This window comes from Barbatula barbatula (assembly GCF_947034865.1).
Source record: "Barbatula barbatula genome assembly, chromosome: 12".
Taxonomy (NCBI): domain Eukaryota; kingdom Metazoa; phylum Chordata; class Actinopteri; order Cypriniformes; family Nemacheilidae; genus Barbatula; species Barbatula barbatula.
Window position 1 is genome coordinate 14,084,605 of NC_136775.1, and position 17,704 is coordinate 14,102,308.

Sequence of the window (17,704 nt, forward strand, 5' to 3'; positions counted from 1 at the left end):
GGGGGTTTTTAGAGCATTGCTTTATGGTTGCTGGGGTGCTGTGGGTGTTTTCAGAGCGTTGCCTTATGGTTGCTGGGGTGCTGTGGGTGTTTTCAGAGCGTTGCTTTATGGTTGCTGGGGTGTTGTGGGTGTTTTCAGAGCGTTGCCTTATGGTTGCTGGGGTGTTGTGGGGTTTTTAGAGCATTGCTTTATGGTTGCTGGGGTGCTGTGGGTGTTTTCAGAGCGTTGCTTTATGGTTGCTGGGGTGTTGTGCCTTTTTTTTGAGCGTTGTTTTATGGTTGCTGTGGGTGTTTTTAGAGTGTTGCTTTATGGTTGCTGTGGGTGTTTTTAGAGTGTTGCTATATGGTTGCTGGGGTGTTGTGGGGGTTTTTAGAGCGTGGCTTTATGGTTGCTGGGGTGTTGTGTGTGTATTTAGAGCGTTGCTATATGGTTGCTGGGGTGTTGTGTGTGTATTTAGAGCGTTGCTATATGGTTGCTGGGGTGTTGTGGGTGTTTTTAGAGCGCTGCTATATGGTTGCTGGGGATCTGTGGGTGTTTTTAGAGATCTGCTTTATGGTTGCTGTGGGTGTTTTTAGAGTGTTGCTATATGGTTGCTGGGGTGTTGTGGGGGTTTTTAGAGCATTGCTTTATGGTTGCTGGGGTGCTGTGGGTGTTTTCAGAGCGTTGCCTTATGGTTGCTGGGGTGCTGTGGGTGTTTTCAGAGCGTTGCTTTATGGTTGCTGGGGTGTTGTGGGTGTTTTCAGAGCGTTGCCTTATGGTTGCTGGGGTGTTGTGGGGTTTTTAGAGCATTGCTTTATGGTTGCTGGGGTGCTGTGGGTGTTTTCAGAGCGTTGCTTTATGGTTGCTGGGGTGTTGTGCCTTTTTTTTGAGCGTTGTTTGATGGTTGCTGTGGGTGTTTTTAGAGTGTTGCTTTATGGTTGCTGTGGGTGTTTTTAGAGAGTTGTTATATGGTTGCTGGGGTGTTGTGGGTGTTTTTAGAGTGTTGTCTTATGGTTGCTGGGATGCTGTGGGTGTTTTTAGAGCGTTGTTATATGGTTGCTGGGGTGTTGTGGGTGTTTTTATAGTGTTGTCTTATGGTTGCTGGGGTGCTGTGGGTGTTTTTAGAGCGTTGTTATATGGTTGCTGGGGTGTTGTGGGTGTTTTTATAGTGTTGTCTTATGGTTGCTGGGGTGCTGTGGGTGTTTTTAGAGCGTTGTTATATGGTTGCTGGGGTGTTGTGGGTGTTTTTATAGTGTTGTCTTATGGTTGCTGGGGTGCTGTGGGTGTTTTTAGAGCGTTGCTTTATGGTTGCTGTTGGTGTTTTTAGAGTGTTGCTATGTTGTTGCTGAAGTGTTGTGAGTGGTTTTTAGAACGTTGCTATATGATTGCTGGCTACCTATGTGTATTTATCATTTTTATTAAACAACGGAATGTCATAATTTCAGAGGCTGCAAGATCTAAAGCACTTGAGTCTTGAGGGCTTGAGCTTCTGACCTGCGTTTGATGTCATCAGGTGGCCGCACTAGTTGGCATGATGATCCATGTTTTGTGAGGACAGAGAAGACCTGACCCCTTTCTCTCCAAATCACATCCTCAGACCCTTCAGTGCCCCTCCACAGCACAGAGAACACAATGTTTGTCAGCAGATTACACAACTCCTCCTCTGGAGTCTACCAGAAAGATAGTGAGACAATTTTTTGGTTATCAAGTCTCACTCATACATTGTAAGAACAAATACTAGATATCTAGCACCAACACTGTTAATGTTTGTCTCGTGACTATGCTTTCATGTTCGGGATGTTGAGCGGGTACCTGTGGGTTGGATGTGTTGGAGATGGTGTCTGTGGGAGGTTCAGTGCTGTAGCTTGTGTCGTCCAGAACATTTGACAAGCTGGAGCTCTTCCTTGGCCTCATTCCAAGAAAGGTCTTATTGTGCTCCAGAGAAGAAGGGGTTTCTAGATGGCTACCCACAGGGGTCTGGGGTCCTTTTAGGATGCTGGGTTCCAGCTCAAAGGGTGAGCTGAAGGGTGACAGCGGCTGATATACAGTCTCCTCCTCCTCCAGCAGGCAGGATGAAGGTGAAAAGTCAACAGTATTAGACAGTGAAGATGAATGACTGCCTCGCTCTGAAGAGTCAATCGACTTGAAGTGGAGGTCACCGTTCTTCAGCTGCCCAGTCGAAGGGGGCGACTGCGAAAGGTCTGAGTAACTCTCAGACGTGTCCCGAGCCGTTTCGTCACCTTCCTCCTCCTCCTCATCGTCACGGTGGCTGGAAAGGGAGATGTAAACGTTCTGACGCACGTCCTCACTCGCACTGTTCTCTCGATTGAGGGTGGGTCTGGAATGAACATGGTCCAGCGAGATAGGGGGGCTGCACATAGAATTCGACTGGCTACGAAGACGTGACTCGTATGATTCTTTGACGTAGAGTTTGGTGAGGACATCCTGCCATCCTGGCTGACGTGCAAGCTGCTTCACATACTCTTCATTAGAGTAGATTAAGTGGAAGAGCTACAAGGAGGAAAACAAGGAGGAAAGACTTGTTTATTTACTAATATACCTTACATATTCACATTTAGTCATTTAGCAGACGCTATCTAAAGCGACTTACAAAGAGTTCGGGGAGCAATAAGCAATATGTCATACAAAGAGCAATAGTACAATAGGTGCTAATACTCATGTAGCTTTTTGCTAATAACACAAAGGTTGAAACTATTTTTCTTCAAAGTTAAAACTAAGTCAGAGTTCAGAGTTAAGAGCATTCAGAGTTCAGAGTTAAAAACATGGACACTTTCAATGAGGTTTGTGAGGCATCCCATTTAAATCTTATTAAGCAGAAGGTTGGACATGTGAAAAAGTAAATGAATACCTACCTTACGACATATATCTAGTCGAACACTAAGGTCAGCGCGCTGAGACAAGTACGCTACAGCCAGCAGGTCTCTGAAGTTAGGGGTGGGATCTGGACCGAAAGCAAAACCAGACAGAACAATCAACATCTGAACTTTCACCTGTTAATCCCCGTCCCCTTAAATTCATTGGTTTACCTGTGGCGAGCACCTGCTCATACAGACAGCGCACAGTTGTCATGGTGATGGGGACGTCTCCAAATGAACAGACCAGGCCAAGGTAACCGGAATGCTTGAGTTTCATGTGTTGTTTATTGCGGTCGGGTACACGCTCGCTTTTTAGGACTTTATACATGACCTGAAGGAGAGATGGAGTGATTTCACACTGAAAACTAGTGGTAAAACTTTTTCATTTTAGTTGTCAATCTCAACACATGACTTGGAGTTTTGCTTGGGTGTCAGTTTCAATTGGTTGTGACAAAATCTGTCATGTCAAACCCAACGGACGAGCGCTTGGCCGGCGAGTTACGGTCAAGAACATGTTGCATAGAGATTTGAAATGTATTTGCTATAAATCTCACCCTGAACACTCTCTCACGTGCTTCGTCGCCATAGTTGGATTTGAGCAGTAGACAGTAAAGCTGCTCCACGCCTCGATCCAGAAAAACAGTCACTACCTGCTCGCGTGAAGGAGGAGCGCTCCTCAATACAGTGTGCAACACATCCAGAACACTTATCGCCTAAAGAAAGAGAGAGAACATTCTGTTAACAAATCCAGTTAAATCACAGTACCTGAGTGAACAAATGAGGATGTGTTTGTTCTCTAAAGACTCCAAGAAATGTCTTGTCAGGTCCTCTTTTAAAACAGACTTTAATTTGCACATCACGCAAACAAGTCCCATGCTACTGTAAGAGCCAATGCTGCTGTATCAGGCTAATCGGAGCGTATTTTAACATTACACAAATGACGTGTCACCTGTTGCTCATCCTGCGCTACAGCTGCAAATGCTAAAACACTGTGAAGCTCCTCAGCACTTGGAGATTTCAGAAGGTCCTTCAGCAGAGAGAAAAGAGAGATCTGAACTGTCCTCCTCTCGTCAGACAGAGGACTGCCATCCTTCTCCGTACTGTGAAAACAACACAGCACACTTTCATTCCATTATATATACATTTTATATACATTCCTATCTTCAAAACCTTTGATCTGAAGGTTATATTTGTTCCAACATAATAATAATTTACCTATAACAAAATAACTAATGAATTATGGGCCATTGACTTTCACTGTTACACACCATCCAGAGCCGTGAGCTTAGTGAATGAACGGCGCCTTGTAATCACTAAATCACTTTCCCGATTCGCTTCTAGAAACTAGTATCTTGGTATAAGCACTTATTGTATTATTGCCTCCTATTGACAAATCGCTTTATTGTTTCCTTATCTTCTCTAAGTTGCTTTGGATAAAAGCGTCTGCTAAAGTCAGTACCCAAATGCAAATGTAATTAAATTACTACATAATGAAGAAAAAGCAGGCAAAGAGAGTCCATAAAAGACCAGAACTCTGTTTTAAAAACACATTAACCATTGAGACCTCAAAAAGCTGCATTATAAAATGCCAAGAGAACATTTTGACAAATTTAAGGCTAATGTGAAAAAATAAGGTTTGATTTATTTGGGGTTTTTGATAAGATCCTAAACATTTCACTAGTTATAAAGATAAAATGTAACTCAGATCTTTCATCAGAAAACACATTTTCGATCCGCACGCACCTGTAGTGTGTTCGTATAGAGTCCAGGATATACTGAACCCCGTACTTCCTGCGAGTCTTCAGCTTGCCCTCATTGATGACAGTGGTTAGGTACTGCACATGACCTACAAACCAACACAAATACAGAAGACATCAGAACATCCAGTTTAAAGTTGCACTTCATGCAAAGATGTTAAACGAATGAAAAACAATGACTATTGATTTTTAATTGCTGTTGGTGATTTACCCAGACAGACAGCAAAGTGGCTGTGGCTCCAGATTCTGAAGTCAAACAGCAGGTACTGATAGAGCTGTGACAGCAGGGCGTTGTTGCCCTCATTGGACACCTGCTTGAGCAGGAACTGAGTGGCCATCAATACGCTCATGTCCATCATTCTGCTGGGGACCTGTGAGGAGAAACAGTGAAAAAATATCGCAAATGATCCAACGAACAATAGTTTGCAGTCAATGAATCATTTTGAATAAAGACTTGCAAATTGACAGCCCGGAGAACGGCATGGTCATGACAGTTTCTTTTGCACTTCTCGCACCGCGAGGAAAGACTTCAAAGGAATTCACAGGCCTGTTGAGTCAACATATCTCGAGAACATCAGATATCACTTAATTCTGTGGTTTAATGCAGAGCTGATCTTACACCGCATCAGAAATATCTCTGTGAACTTCAGCTGCTGTTTAATGACACGCTGTATCGAAGCCGCCCATGGATATAATTCTCACTTATCTAATGCCTATGGTTCTTCTACACCCATGAGAGTTTTTGGTGATTTATTTCAAAAGGTAAAATATTGTGTAATGTAAATGTTGCTGACAAGTTGTACTCATGTTTTGAGGTTCCAAAGCCAGCGTGTGAACCAATGTGTAAACTTTCGATTTGAATGTGTTTACGTCAGGGATGTCTTTCAAGATCCCCAGAAGCAGATAAAACCTTGACGCATTGCATGATACGATACGTGTGGCTGTGTGTGCATTGTGCAATTATGTCGTGGGATCGCAATTGTTTCCTAACAGGATGTTCCACCTTGAAGTCACAAACACCAATATGTACCGTCAGCCCTCCAGACGCCCTTTCTATTGACAACTGCGTGTGCGCCTGCATGAGTATCTGTGTGGCTGTGTACCTTGCAGAGCATTGATCCGATGATGGGCGGCCCGTGGCACTGTAGCAGACTCTCCTGATTGGCTGGGTGGTTGCGCAGCATGTTCTTAATCATCAGCAAAAATGCTGCCACGCTGTTCTTCTCTAACCTTCCCTCTGTCAAACACAAGTTGCACATAAGCATAAGGGTAACACTGGGAAACAACACAAAGGCACTATTGAGAAATCAACAGTAATGCAAAATAAACACCGAAGAAAAGACTAGAACAAACACACATATACACTTCCTCCGTCGGGCGCGCATGCATATGCACTAAACGCATAAAACACAACTCTGTGAATCACTGCCTCAAAGCACATTCATACAGCACACTTTCCGAAAACATCAATGGTGACTCATATTGTAATTATAGAGAAATGTACACCATCAATATACTACGAAGTCTAGACGAGATGCTGTTAATGATTCATGCTGTGACGCTGGGGTGAAGGGACGCAGAGTAATACTACTTATATTAACAATGATGACAGATATTACCGTTGCTATCTCGACGAATGGAGGTAAACGCGATGCTCAGTGTAGCATGGAGTCAATGGTCAATCGATAAAGATGATTCTCTGGGGCGGAGCTCTGTACAGAGTGTTGTGAAACAATTGCCAGTCTTTGCACATGCTTTGCACGTTATCTAGAGTGAGCTCAAGGATCGTTTTAATAATAAAGCTTAAGAATCTGAGTTTATGGCACCGTGGACGGCAGGTTTTATTGTTGGTCGTAAATGTGTTGTTTCAATGGAGTCTTCCTGTATTCAAGTAGATGGGTCACTAAAATAGCTGCCTGGAGGCTTTATAAGTGACATATTTGTGTACCCTCATAATCTTGTATCAAAAACGTAACCCCCCCAAACAATCTCTCTTCACTTCTGGTGATGAGGAATTGCGCGAGGGCAGAGCTCCAATGAATGACTGACTGCAAACTGTCATTTAAATCGGCTTCTAACAGAAGCAAAAATGTATCGAGTGTCACATGATTCATGAAGCCTTCAGATGGTTCCAGAAAGTTATGTTTCTGCATTTAATTCTTTCTTTAAAAAATTTTTTCATCAAAGGACTTCAACATCTTAAAATGTGTTCAACGTTTATCCCAATTGGTCTGTTTAGCCGCAGCTCCATGCGTTACTAGTAACTTTTACTACTGAGAGGCTCAATGAACCCCCATTGCTGTGAAAAAACTGCTGTATTGGACTCTCTTCCTTACGGCCCTGGCAACACCCAACTTCCAACGATCCAATCAGTTCTCAATCAAGTTCTCAATTCAGAAGCCTTTTCACTCGGATATACACCACGATACGAAAAAGAAGTATATTTCCTATTGAGAAGTATCATTTCGTTCATCAGGCTCTGTGGTGAGATGTTCTTGTAATGTTTTGTGAGTTTTGCAAGAATAAAAAGAAATTGCAGGATATTTGGATTTTATTTAGTTTATGGGCTTTTGCTTTTAATTTAAAGAGATGGTTCTCAAATGAGAATTCAAACCTGTATGAACACAAAATAAGCTATTTTGAAGAATGAATAAGCGAACAACAGTGGTACCCATTGACTATTTTATAACCCCAAAACCAATGCAATCAATGCGTCCGCCGTTGTTCGGTTATTCAAAATGTTCTGCAGAAGAATAAAAGTTATACGGGTTTGAAATGACAAGAGGATGAGTAAATTCCAACCAGCATCATTTACATGAGCGCCACAGCTCAAAATGTGCCATGTCTCTGACAAAATTGTATATATTCCGACCCAGTACAGTACTGACCAGATGACTTCCCCAGCGGCAGCAGCATGCCAGCAGGACCCCTGGAGGACGTGAGCTCTGGCCCGATAAGATCCGAGATCTCCTGACCTCCAGTCTCGCCCTGCTGCATTAAACACACCTGCTCCAGCAGAGGCAACAGAGCCCCCATCCCACCCACTGAGCTCAGCACATCCTAAACACAAAACAAGATCATGAACACAGCAAGATCAATGCATAGCAGACTACAACACCACAGTGTCTTTTACATTCGCTAGCCAGGAAAAAAAGAAACCTATAAAGACAACATAAATACCGATTCTATTGCTTTCCTCGCTGACTATATGGAAACACTAATTTAGTGAATACATACTATCCCATAACTTAAAAACTCTGTCACAAATGTAAGGTTTGTGAGGTTTGAAAACCTTAAGAAATCTTTAACAGGATTTGTTCCAGAGGCATGTACAGAACACACCAATTTGCAAACACTGGTAAACAAAAAAATGATCTCAAAAGATATAGATGAAGACACACCTTGACATCCCAGTTCACCACCCTGTGACCAGTCAGCCTGCCATCGTACATATGGTTGGGTGACAGATCCAAGCAGATCTGATTTTTAAAGGCCTACAAGACAACATACCCATATTATTTGATCTTGTATTTTACCTGACAACAGCCATTAGTTGGAAATGATATTTCCTCTATTTAAAACAATTTTATAACAGAGATAAGAAACATGAGGATTGTTTAGAAATGAATATAAACTATTTAAAGTTTGCCAACATTTGTATTTTTGTAACATTGAACAATTTGTACAGATTCATTTTTGTGCAATTAGAAAACATTAGAAACCTTCCCTTAGAAGGTTGATACCTTTTTTGCAACAAAGCGATAGATTTTTACCTGAGATGTGTAATACAGTACTAGTTTACTGTTGACTTCTGAAGGTTCTCCATCAGCTTTAAATAGAGAAACATTATTTGGACCTGCAACACAGAATAAACAGACAGCAAATAAGTATATGCATTCCCATCTATAACAAGACCTGTTTTGTGTCTATATATACAATGAATCCATGCTTCATACAGTATCAGCAAGTGTCACGTGTGTACCTGCAGTAAACAGGGCTCGTGCCTGTGCAGGCTGCAGAGCTTCATGGCAGACGAATGCTGTGGCCAGAAGTCCACCCAGTGATGACGGAGACCCCCATGCAGTGTCCTGTAGCCCCGCAGGGATGGTGTGGACAGGAACGTCCTGTCCCACCACCTTCCGCCCCCCTGTGGCCGCAGCAAAGGATGCCGGGAAGGATTGGGAACGGGAGAGGGCGGGTGGCCCGGTATGAGCGGCGAATGCCATCTCAGAGGGCGAGTGTGTTGGGTTGGGAAGAGTAGGGGAGGTGGAGTTCATGGTGGTGGTGGTGCGGTGACCGGCTGACCCGATGCAGCAGGAGGTGAAAGGCTGAAAGGATGATAATGAAGCAGATGACTGAAAAATAGTGTTTGTAATAAATTAAACTACAGTACTCTTAAAATGTTCTGTCTCACCTCATTTAGAGAGGGAAAACGCAGAGGGGCTGTCTTACACTGGACTCCATCCACATAGACAGTGACCACGTTCTGTCCAAAGGGCCGACGGCCTGGAACGTGAACTATGGCTACTGAGTGCTAGAGGGAAGCGTAAGAATCATCAGAGCTCCAAAAATGATACAAAAAAATGATAAAGTGCTTCTATCTTAGAAGAAAATCAGTTTATATTTCTCTCGTCCGCCATCTTGGGGATGTCCCTATTTTATAGATATAACTCATAACATTTTGATTTCTCCTATTCATTTTTGTTGTGGTCTCCTCCTCATAATTTCTCTGTTGTAATGTTTGTGAGATTACTAACCCAGGAGCAGTCATTGAGAGGGTTGTCTGGCAGGGAAAGGGCCATGTACTCCTTTTTGGTACATACAGCCACCACCAAAACGCCTTCTGTTGTAAAAAAAGCCTCAAAGCCAGTTCCACTTGCTGTGAAGAAACTATGCAGGAAAACAATAGAGCATTGAAAGGTATAAATACACACAAAACACAAGAACTGGGGACAAATGCAGACAGTTATTTTAGTAGTAAAGTGAATCACAGTATAATTGCTTTAAAGACAGTTCAGTCAAAACATTCTGTCATCAGAATTCACCCCCCTTGTCATTTCAAACCTTTATGACTTTCTTCTCTAGAACACAAAAGAAGAATGTTTTGACAAACAATGGCGTTACCCATTTACTTGCATTGGTTTTGGGTCCATGCAATAGAAACAAATGGGTACCGGCATTGTTTATTTACCAATATTCTTCAAAATATCTTATTTTGTGTTCTGCAGAAGAAAGAAAGTCTTACAGGTTTGAAATGGCAAAAGATGGTAAGATTTAAATATGACAGAAATACACCCAAAACACCTGTAGAGTTGTTTCCGACGGGGACCTTTTGCCATGCGGACTGTATAATCCGGGCTTGTCAGATGGGATTCTGAGTAGTGGTGCTGAGGTGGCGGAAAATCTGTGTTAAGGCACAACCAAGCATGAAAAGCGAACGCGTTCCCTGGCCAGCGTTGGATAGCCGGCACCATAATACCCGCCATAGGGGGCATAAGGTCAAAATACTGCAAGGCGCTGCATCCGACTTCTCCGCGGCCGGCCATGGCAGACAGCACCCTCACAACCCGGCCACAGTACGGGTGTGGGGGCGAACCGGGCTCGGTCCGCAAGAGCCTCAGTAGACCCTTCAGCTCGCAGGGCCTCAGACAGAGTGAGCCCAGGTCCTGCAGCAGGCCTAGGAGGGCATCCGCGCACTGCCTGTCCAGACGTTCGGGGGGTTCAGACAGCACCTCAAGCAAAGCGCCAACCAGCCCCGCTTCCACGGCGACAGTGCGGCAGGACAGAGTGCCTCGACACACGGCCGCCAGCCACTGCGACACCAGAAGCTGAAGGGAACGGGAACCCAGATCGGGCATCCACTGTAGCAGCAGAAGCAATGGATGTTCGTTGCTGATGCCCAGCTGCATGGCCTGGGAATGTTCCCCCTCAACAGCCTGAGAGAAAAAAAGTTGCAAAAATATGATGATATAAAGTTTGATTTTGGGTGTTACCCATAATACTGTGATACTTCTTTATCACAAAGTAATCCGGTGATTCTCAGTCGAGGTCATACCCTCTTTTATAAATCACTCACCATGTTCATTAGCTCCTGCAGGAGTCTCTTGGTCGGCTGACCTTGACTTTTCAACACATCGAACAGCTGCGAGTAGCCAATCCGCTCCTTGAAGACCTCCTGGGGGGAGAAATCACACAAACTACAATTACATTACAATAAAGGCTGAGTCACGCACAAATCACAATGCTGTTTTGACACACAAGAACAAACCAGATGGCAAAAGGAACAGTAGAAAGCAGCCAACATCTTTTTTGTAAAATTGCTAATTTGTACGAAAGACATTGCAAATCAAGAGAAAAAAGAAAGCAGAGAGTCTAAAATTGTGACATGAACATGCATGGCCTTGCAAAACTGCAATTCATGAATATGCATATTTCCTAAGTAAGGTCAGCCAATCATAACTAAGTACATTTGCATACAAAATAATTGGTTACACTCTGTAGTTTTACAGTTTAAATGCAGAATTAATTTAATTCAAATGAATTTGTCATTGTTATTAAAAATGATCATTTTCATTTTTTCAAGTAAAAAACATTTAAACAGCATGTTTAATTTGAATCTTTATGTGGAAAACGGAAGTGGAAGAACATTATTACTAATACCTTGAAGATTATCAGTGATAAACTGCTTTTATTTATTTGTAACTATTTAAAAATAATTAAAAAAAATCTGAATCTTCTATTTATAGGTATGTGTTTGGATAAAATGTTACTAAAAATATTGCTCTCAAATTTCATATATAAATATTGTTTCTATTTGCATTTATTTGAAAAAGTTAAAAATGGCGAAAGCAGTCAAAATAACAGAAAATATGCTCTATAGCTTTTCAGACATCAAATACTGCACAGAAAACAAGATCATTTCCACTTTTAAGCAAAACAACATTACATTTAGAGAAGCATCTAGGAAAAGGTACAAATATTTTTTATGTGATAACCTTGATTTTATCACAGTTTTCATGTGTCTTGTCATGCTTTCAATCCTTCACATTGCTGTTGGATGACTATGACTATGATTTTGTCGAAATTCAACAGACACTGAACATAAATGACCACAATACATCTTCTTGAAATGATGATTCAATGAAAATTTGGAATGGTCTTTTAATTTTTTCTGTGGCTGTGTGTAGGATATGGTCTCTTAAAAACACATTATGGAATGACACGTGACAAACTTTAAAAAGAAATAAGGCAGGAAAACATGAGTGACCTGATTCTGCAGCACCACATCAGATGTGCTGATACAATTAACCACACACGCATGCATGGGGCCCTTTATCATATGCAAGCACTTTGACTTATCACGCTGATAAGACCGGAGACGTCCGTGAGCAGAGCCAAGAAAGATGTTAGAAGAGACACGCAGAAGTCACACATGTCATACCTTGGCAGAAGGCGAGTTGCTCATGATGGCGGTGAGAACACGGATGGCGTGTACTGTGATGCAATCCGAGCCCTTCTCCCACACCTACAAACACATTCATTTAGGTCACAACCACATATTCACATTTTCACACATATTGTAGGTTCCATAGCTTTTATTGAAAGTCATTTTTATTGGACAGACATAGCTTGTCAAATATGGTCCATGTGTAAAATCAATGAGTTCCACAAAATTATAAAAACAATCTTCTGATTTGTAATAAAAAAAAAATTTAATTGGAGGGTTACAGAAAGCATCACAAATGATGTGACATTCAAAAACTGTACACATTCCACCCTGAAGTACGTGTGACTTAGCTAAACACAACAAGGAAGTGATGTGACTGACAAATTATCGAAAACATGCACTACCAGCACACCCATTGAATATTTCCACTACTACACCACAAATAGCCCAGCAAAGATCACCAACATAAATACACACACTTTAACACCCACATTACCACAGACTAGACATGCTAGAAGTCTAGAAACCCACTGCAAGACATCATGCAAAGTGACAAGTACATCCCAACAACTTACACACACACACTCAACCACCACCGACAGGATCCTCACCATCCATCTCTGGTTACTGACTCGCTGAAATTTGGCTTTGTGCTTCTCTATAATGTTCATTGATCAATGGATGTCTAGCACTATGGTTTTATTAAAGCTTTAGTCAAGATACAATGTCGTTTTCTGTTATTCTCACATCCTCACTTTAAGGGATAGTTCACCCCATAATGAAAACGATGTCATCATTACCTTCCCCTCAAGTCATTTCAAACATGTATGGCTTTCTTTCTTCTGTAAAACACAACAGAAGATATTTTGAAGAATGTTGAAAACCGTTGGTTCCCATTGACCTGCATTGATTTTGTGTTCATACAATACAAGTGAATGGGGACCAACAGTTTTTGATTACCAAAATTCTTCAAAATATCTTCTTTTGCGTTTTGCAGAAAAAAGTCATACAGGTTTAAAATGACAAGAGGCTCAGTAAACGATAACCGAATTTTCATTTTGGGGTGAACTTTGCCCTTTGTTTTCGCCACGCTAACATCCAAAACATCAAAATACCACAATCCTTTCATCTAAGGGAAATGGCGTGTTTCAAATTTGTTTTGTTGTGTACCACTGTTTTCACCGTAACAGGTTTCTACCCCGTCAGCAGTTGTTCGAGTCGAGTGAAGGGTGAGTTTCCTGCTGAAGAACATCACGCCAAACAGCCTTAAAGGGAAAGTACCTGTTCCACTTCTGCCTCTGTGAGCAAACGTGTGGTGAGGTCACATTGACCCTCACACTCCACCCTAAACCTGCTGCTCTGATACAGCTGCACACACATTCACACCGTCACATAGGAACACAATATAAAATCAGCAACCACAAATAAACCTTACCGACATATAAAGCAAAAAAAAAACATTAAAAAGTAAGCAGAGATAATCCTCAATGCGAAACATGACGCAATGTTACGACACGCTCCAAACCACCAAGATCACCCAAACCAATTTTGATCACACACATACACAAACACGCATATGACCCGGACCTAAAATATAACGGCTGAAAATCTGTGGGTGAGATTAGTCGAATCGAATCTGGCAGTCTTCTAGCTATCTTTCAGAACAAATTTGCAGACCACCGTATTTCTACAGCAACATTTTGTTTTATCTTCAGGGCTGGATTGTGACACCTGAGGGTTTAGACAGGTGGGTGTTCTGACCTTGCTGTTCTGGATGAGGCGGAGGATGTGCTCAAAGCAGTTACTGTTGAGAAAAATGGTTTGTAGCACCGGCCGGTCCGAGCACTGCAGGATATCTGGAATAGCGTCTGGGGGACAAAACATAAGAACGCTCAGATGTCTTGACCTGTGCTTTCCAGAGAAAAATACACTGCCAGAATTTACATTTCAAGTTTTGACTGAAAATGTCACATCCACTGGAATTGCCCAGCAGCGCTTACTATGGTTCACCACGGTACAGTGTCACATTGACTATTTAACTGTTTTTGATCAATTAAATTCTTTCATAATAATGATACCGATAGCTCATACGGCATTGAAAGGTCATGAAGTCATGAAGTATTTGCACTTATTAATGAGTTAGTAACACTGCAGGATCATTATAAACTATCTAGCAAAATAAAATGTTAATAAAAAAAGGAGTATTCCGAATCTGACTCGTGTTGTGGACTAATCAAAACGCTGATGGGTAATATTTTCTTACTCAGCATATTTTCAAGCAGGATGATGAGATTGTCCTCCCAGGCCAGAATATCCTCCTGTTCACTGACCGGTGGCCGGTTCCAGTTGAGCAGCTGAAAGTAGCTGTCCAGCACGGTCCTGATCTCCACCTGCCTCTCGGCCGGGCTGCTGGAGTGCAGCAGATGGATCATGACGGTCAGGCACCTCAGGGTGGTTTTGAGCAGCCCAGGGTCTCTGGGCTCTTGTGAAGGCCGGGTGGGATGCAGGCACCAGGAACGCAGCACAGACATAAGGTCCTCCACAGCCTGCGGGGTAATGGAGAGCAGGCCATTCCGCTGAAACGCACAGAAAGCACAGTGTGATATCAAACACTATACTAAAACCATGGTGGATTTTCTCATCTGACCACTTCTGATGGAACCCCGGAGACAGATAATACCAGGTGATGTTACCTTGCATCCACTGACCACGGCCCCTTGTAGATGTACCAGCCTCAGCTCCAGGGGCTCTGGGATGACGTGACTCTCCTGCAGGCTGTCTGTGGGTGGAACCAGTCGTTTAGTCACCGGAATCTACATTCTGTGCATCTTTTGTGCAAATAACTTAACCGTCTGAGGCACAAAAACGTCTCTTTAAAAAAACCTCTGACATAAAATGGGAACCGCCTTCCATAGAAAAAGACTGCAAGCTTGAACATACGTAGATCGCCCAGAAATACCAAACAAACAAAAAAGTCAGTAGTTTTACAATTACCAACCCAGCATTACCACCCTGCATGACATAGAAAACATAAATAACTAATGCTCAGAGCGACGTGGAGATCTCCCTATATGTCTATAGCTTACAGTGTCTCGCGTGACTAGACAGAGCATAACTCAGTGTCGACCCTCAGTGTCTGCTGTTTAATGTCATAACCAACTAGCATTTCTAAAAGGACAATTTAACAGATCAAGACTTAATCATTTAAAGCAAAAAACACGACATAACACATTATTATGAATAAACACTAAAGGGATTATATAGGCCTTTCATCAGAAACAAGATATTTTGTATCCTCGGCAGGAGGAAGTGTGATGTCTACCAGGATGTGATGAAGCACACATGCATCACGGACAGAGGGAGTAAACCGAAATGCTTTGAATCGGAGGCGGGACTGAGTAACGTACCGTGAAAGAGCACGGGAAGCTCCTCAGGCAGAACAAGTGGAGAGAATTTATACTTGCTTCTTTCCAGCATACTGACCTCTTCCCTAAAAACATACACATCAAAGTACTTCATGTTATACTTCATGTACTTTAAAGGGACAGTTTACCCAGAAATATAATTGATTCATCCTCGAGTTGTCCCAAATCTGTATTAATGTCTTTGTTCAGATGAACAGGGAGAAAGATATTTGGAAGAATGCTTGTACCCGACAGTTCTTGGTCAACTGTTTGCTTTCCTATATTCTTCAAAATATTTTCCCTTTAATTCTAACCTTGAGAGTACTGTTACAGTATTGTGATTTAAAATAACACTTGAAAATATGAATGTTTCTATTTTACAATGGTTTTAAATGTCACGCATGCAATCTGATTTTATAAGACGTAGTGCTTTATAAACGTTATGTTAGTGGATGGGTAGATCAGTGGTGCTCGCAGCGGCTGTGAGGAGTTTACGGTGTGTGTAAATCAGTCAGTTGAGCATAAGAAGGCTTTAAAGCTTTGAGGTGAGGTCTGGGTGTGTTGGTAACTGTTAAAGTGGAGCTGAAACAGAGACCAGCTAACACCCAACAAGGTAAACACACACACACACACCACGATCTTACCCAGCCTGCCGTCTCCTCCACGTCTGATAAGGGTCAAAGAGATTTTCACACAACAGCAGACCATGCTGTACCACTGACTTTAAAGTGGACTGATCCTCTGGCTTCTTCTTCAGCTGGAACACACACACACATATATATATATATATAGCTGAGTTTTGTGAACACACAAACATTTCTATTGTTTGGCTTGTTATCATGAGGAGAAAGGACAAACATTCTTTTCAATACAGCACAGGTAAAAAAATACTTCCACCCTTTGCTTTCTGATTTAACCTGTTCTGTAAGTTCAAAACCAATAACGCCACAAGAGCACGTATAGTAAATAAAACACACGTACAGGGATCTATGACAAATGAGAATCTGTCTGAGACCGTCCAGGTGATACATCACCCCCAAGACTCTTTGGTATTCTGGTCCCATAAATGGCTTGGATAACAATTTGAAATGAGCAAAAGCTTCATTGATCTCTTTATTTGTCACCTAAATTCCTCCTATGGATGACGTTTTACCTGATTCAAACAGAAGTTTAGGACCTTGATTGTCTCGAACACAAACCCAGGGGTCTTTTCAGAGTCCATATTCTCCATATTCCTGCAAATAAAAATTTCACTTCAGAACTTCTAGCATCGTAAACTTCACATTGGACATCTTCTCCTGTGCTTTATCGCTGTCGTATGAAGCTTAACGTCATAGGGCATTATCACAGAAAATGCCGCTATTCATCAATGCACAATGGGAGCAAACCTGCAGATGATGATGAAGAACTTGATGAGGAGCAGAGGCTGTGGCGCAGTGCTGGTTTGGTCCTGTCCTGACAGGTGGAGAGCGCTGTGCCAAAGTTGTGTGCTGAGGAACACGAGTACCTCTTTAGGGAGGAGAGGCACATCGGCGCTCCACTCCTCCAGCCTGCAGATAAAAAAAGATTTTGGGGATTAAACCCATACCTCCCATACAAGCACCAGAGCTTAATGTGTCTGCAGTATTTAAGCTAACAGGCTTGTGTATATGCTTATGAGCACTTAAAAACATATTTTCTTCTTAAACGTTTAAGAGCAACTCTAAAATGGTGACCAATTAAACAAATACGGGCCACCACAGCCCATCTTGACAATCTAGGGGCGGTTTCCCAGACAGGGTTTAAGACTAGTCCCAGACTGACTTAAATGTTAGAGGTGCCTTTATCGAAAACAACTCGCACTGACATATCTTAAAATATATCAGTGCGATTGTTTTGTCTCAAGATGCCCAACCGTAATGTTTTTTGTAAAGTATGTTTTAAAAACAATTTAAATATCCCAATTTAACCAAGGCCTAGTCCTGGTTTCCCTATGTGGGTGACATTTTGATAGGTCAACGTGTGACTGACTAACCGTCGTGGCTCCGTGGACTGCACATCAATGAACTTCTCAAAAGACGCCACGAACGCCTCCAACCACTGCTGCAGGTACCCGACATCTTTCTGAAACACGAGGAACCATAAAACATCAATACAAGTTCAAATGTGTGGGGTTAGCAAAAATGCACTATATTTAATGTAGTATTAACAGATTGCTTATCTCTGCGTGATTTTTAATCACGAGACAAAACACATCTTAAG

The 17,704-nt window shown here is 42.2% G+C and overlaps 1 protein-coding gene across 2 annotated transcripts in view; it reads right to left on the reverse strand.

Annotated features, from left to right (window-relative positions):
• The window catches only part of nbeal2 (neurobeachin-like 2), a 46,509-nt gene that overhangs the window by 19,488 nt on the left and 9,317 nt on the right, over nt 1-17,704 (reverse strand). The window contains exons 2-28 of one of the 2 annotated variants that reach the window (XM_079469312.1): nt 17,478-17,566; nt 16,852-17,013; nt 16,617-16,698; nt 16,108-16,220; nt 15,467-15,549; nt 14,753-14,838; nt 14,323-14,635; nt 13,821-13,927; nt 13,341-13,427; nt 12,054-12,137; nt 10,689-10,787; nt 9,917-10,548; nt 9,370-9,502; nt 9,027-9,146; nt 8,595-8,940; nt 8,386-8,468; nt 8,014-8,106; nt 7,501-7,672; nt 5,716-5,849; nt 4,824-4,983; nt 4,599-4,701; nt 3,805-3,955; nt 3,410-3,568; nt 3,027-3,186; nt 2,853-2,941; nt 1,792-2,490; nt 1,474-1,649 (exon numbers count right to left, since the gene is read on the reverse strand). In XM_079469312.1, the coding sequence (XP_079325438.1) occupies nt 1,474-1,649; nt 1,792-2,490; nt 2,853-2,941; nt 3,027-3,186; nt 3,410-3,568; nt 3,805-3,955; nt 4,599-4,701; nt 4,824-4,983; nt 5,716-5,849; nt 7,501-7,672; nt 8,014-8,106; nt 8,386-8,468; nt 8,595-8,940; nt 9,027-9,146; nt 9,370-9,502; nt 9,917-10,548; nt 10,689-10,787; nt 12,054-12,137; nt 13,341-13,427; nt 13,821-13,927; nt 14,323-14,635; nt 14,753-14,838; nt 15,467-15,549; nt 16,108-16,220; nt 16,617-16,698; nt 16,852-17,013; nt 17,478-17,566 (4,715 nt within the window). The remainder of the gene's footprint in view (nt 1-1,473; nt 1,650-1,791; nt 2,491-2,852; nt 2,942-3,026; nt 3,187-3,409; nt 3,569-3,804; nt 3,956-4,598; nt 4,702-4,823; nt 4,984-5,715; nt 5,850-7,500; nt 7,673-8,013; nt 8,107-8,385; nt 8,469-8,594; nt 8,941-9,026; nt 9,147-9,369; nt 9,503-9,916; nt 10,549-10,688; nt 10,788-12,053; nt 12,138-13,340; nt 13,428-13,820; nt 13,928-14,322; nt 14,636-14,752; nt 14,839-15,466; nt 15,550-16,107; nt 16,221-16,616; nt 16,699-16,851; nt 17,014-17,477; nt 17,567-17,704) is intronic. The other variant, XM_079469313.1, reaches the window with a different exon arrangement.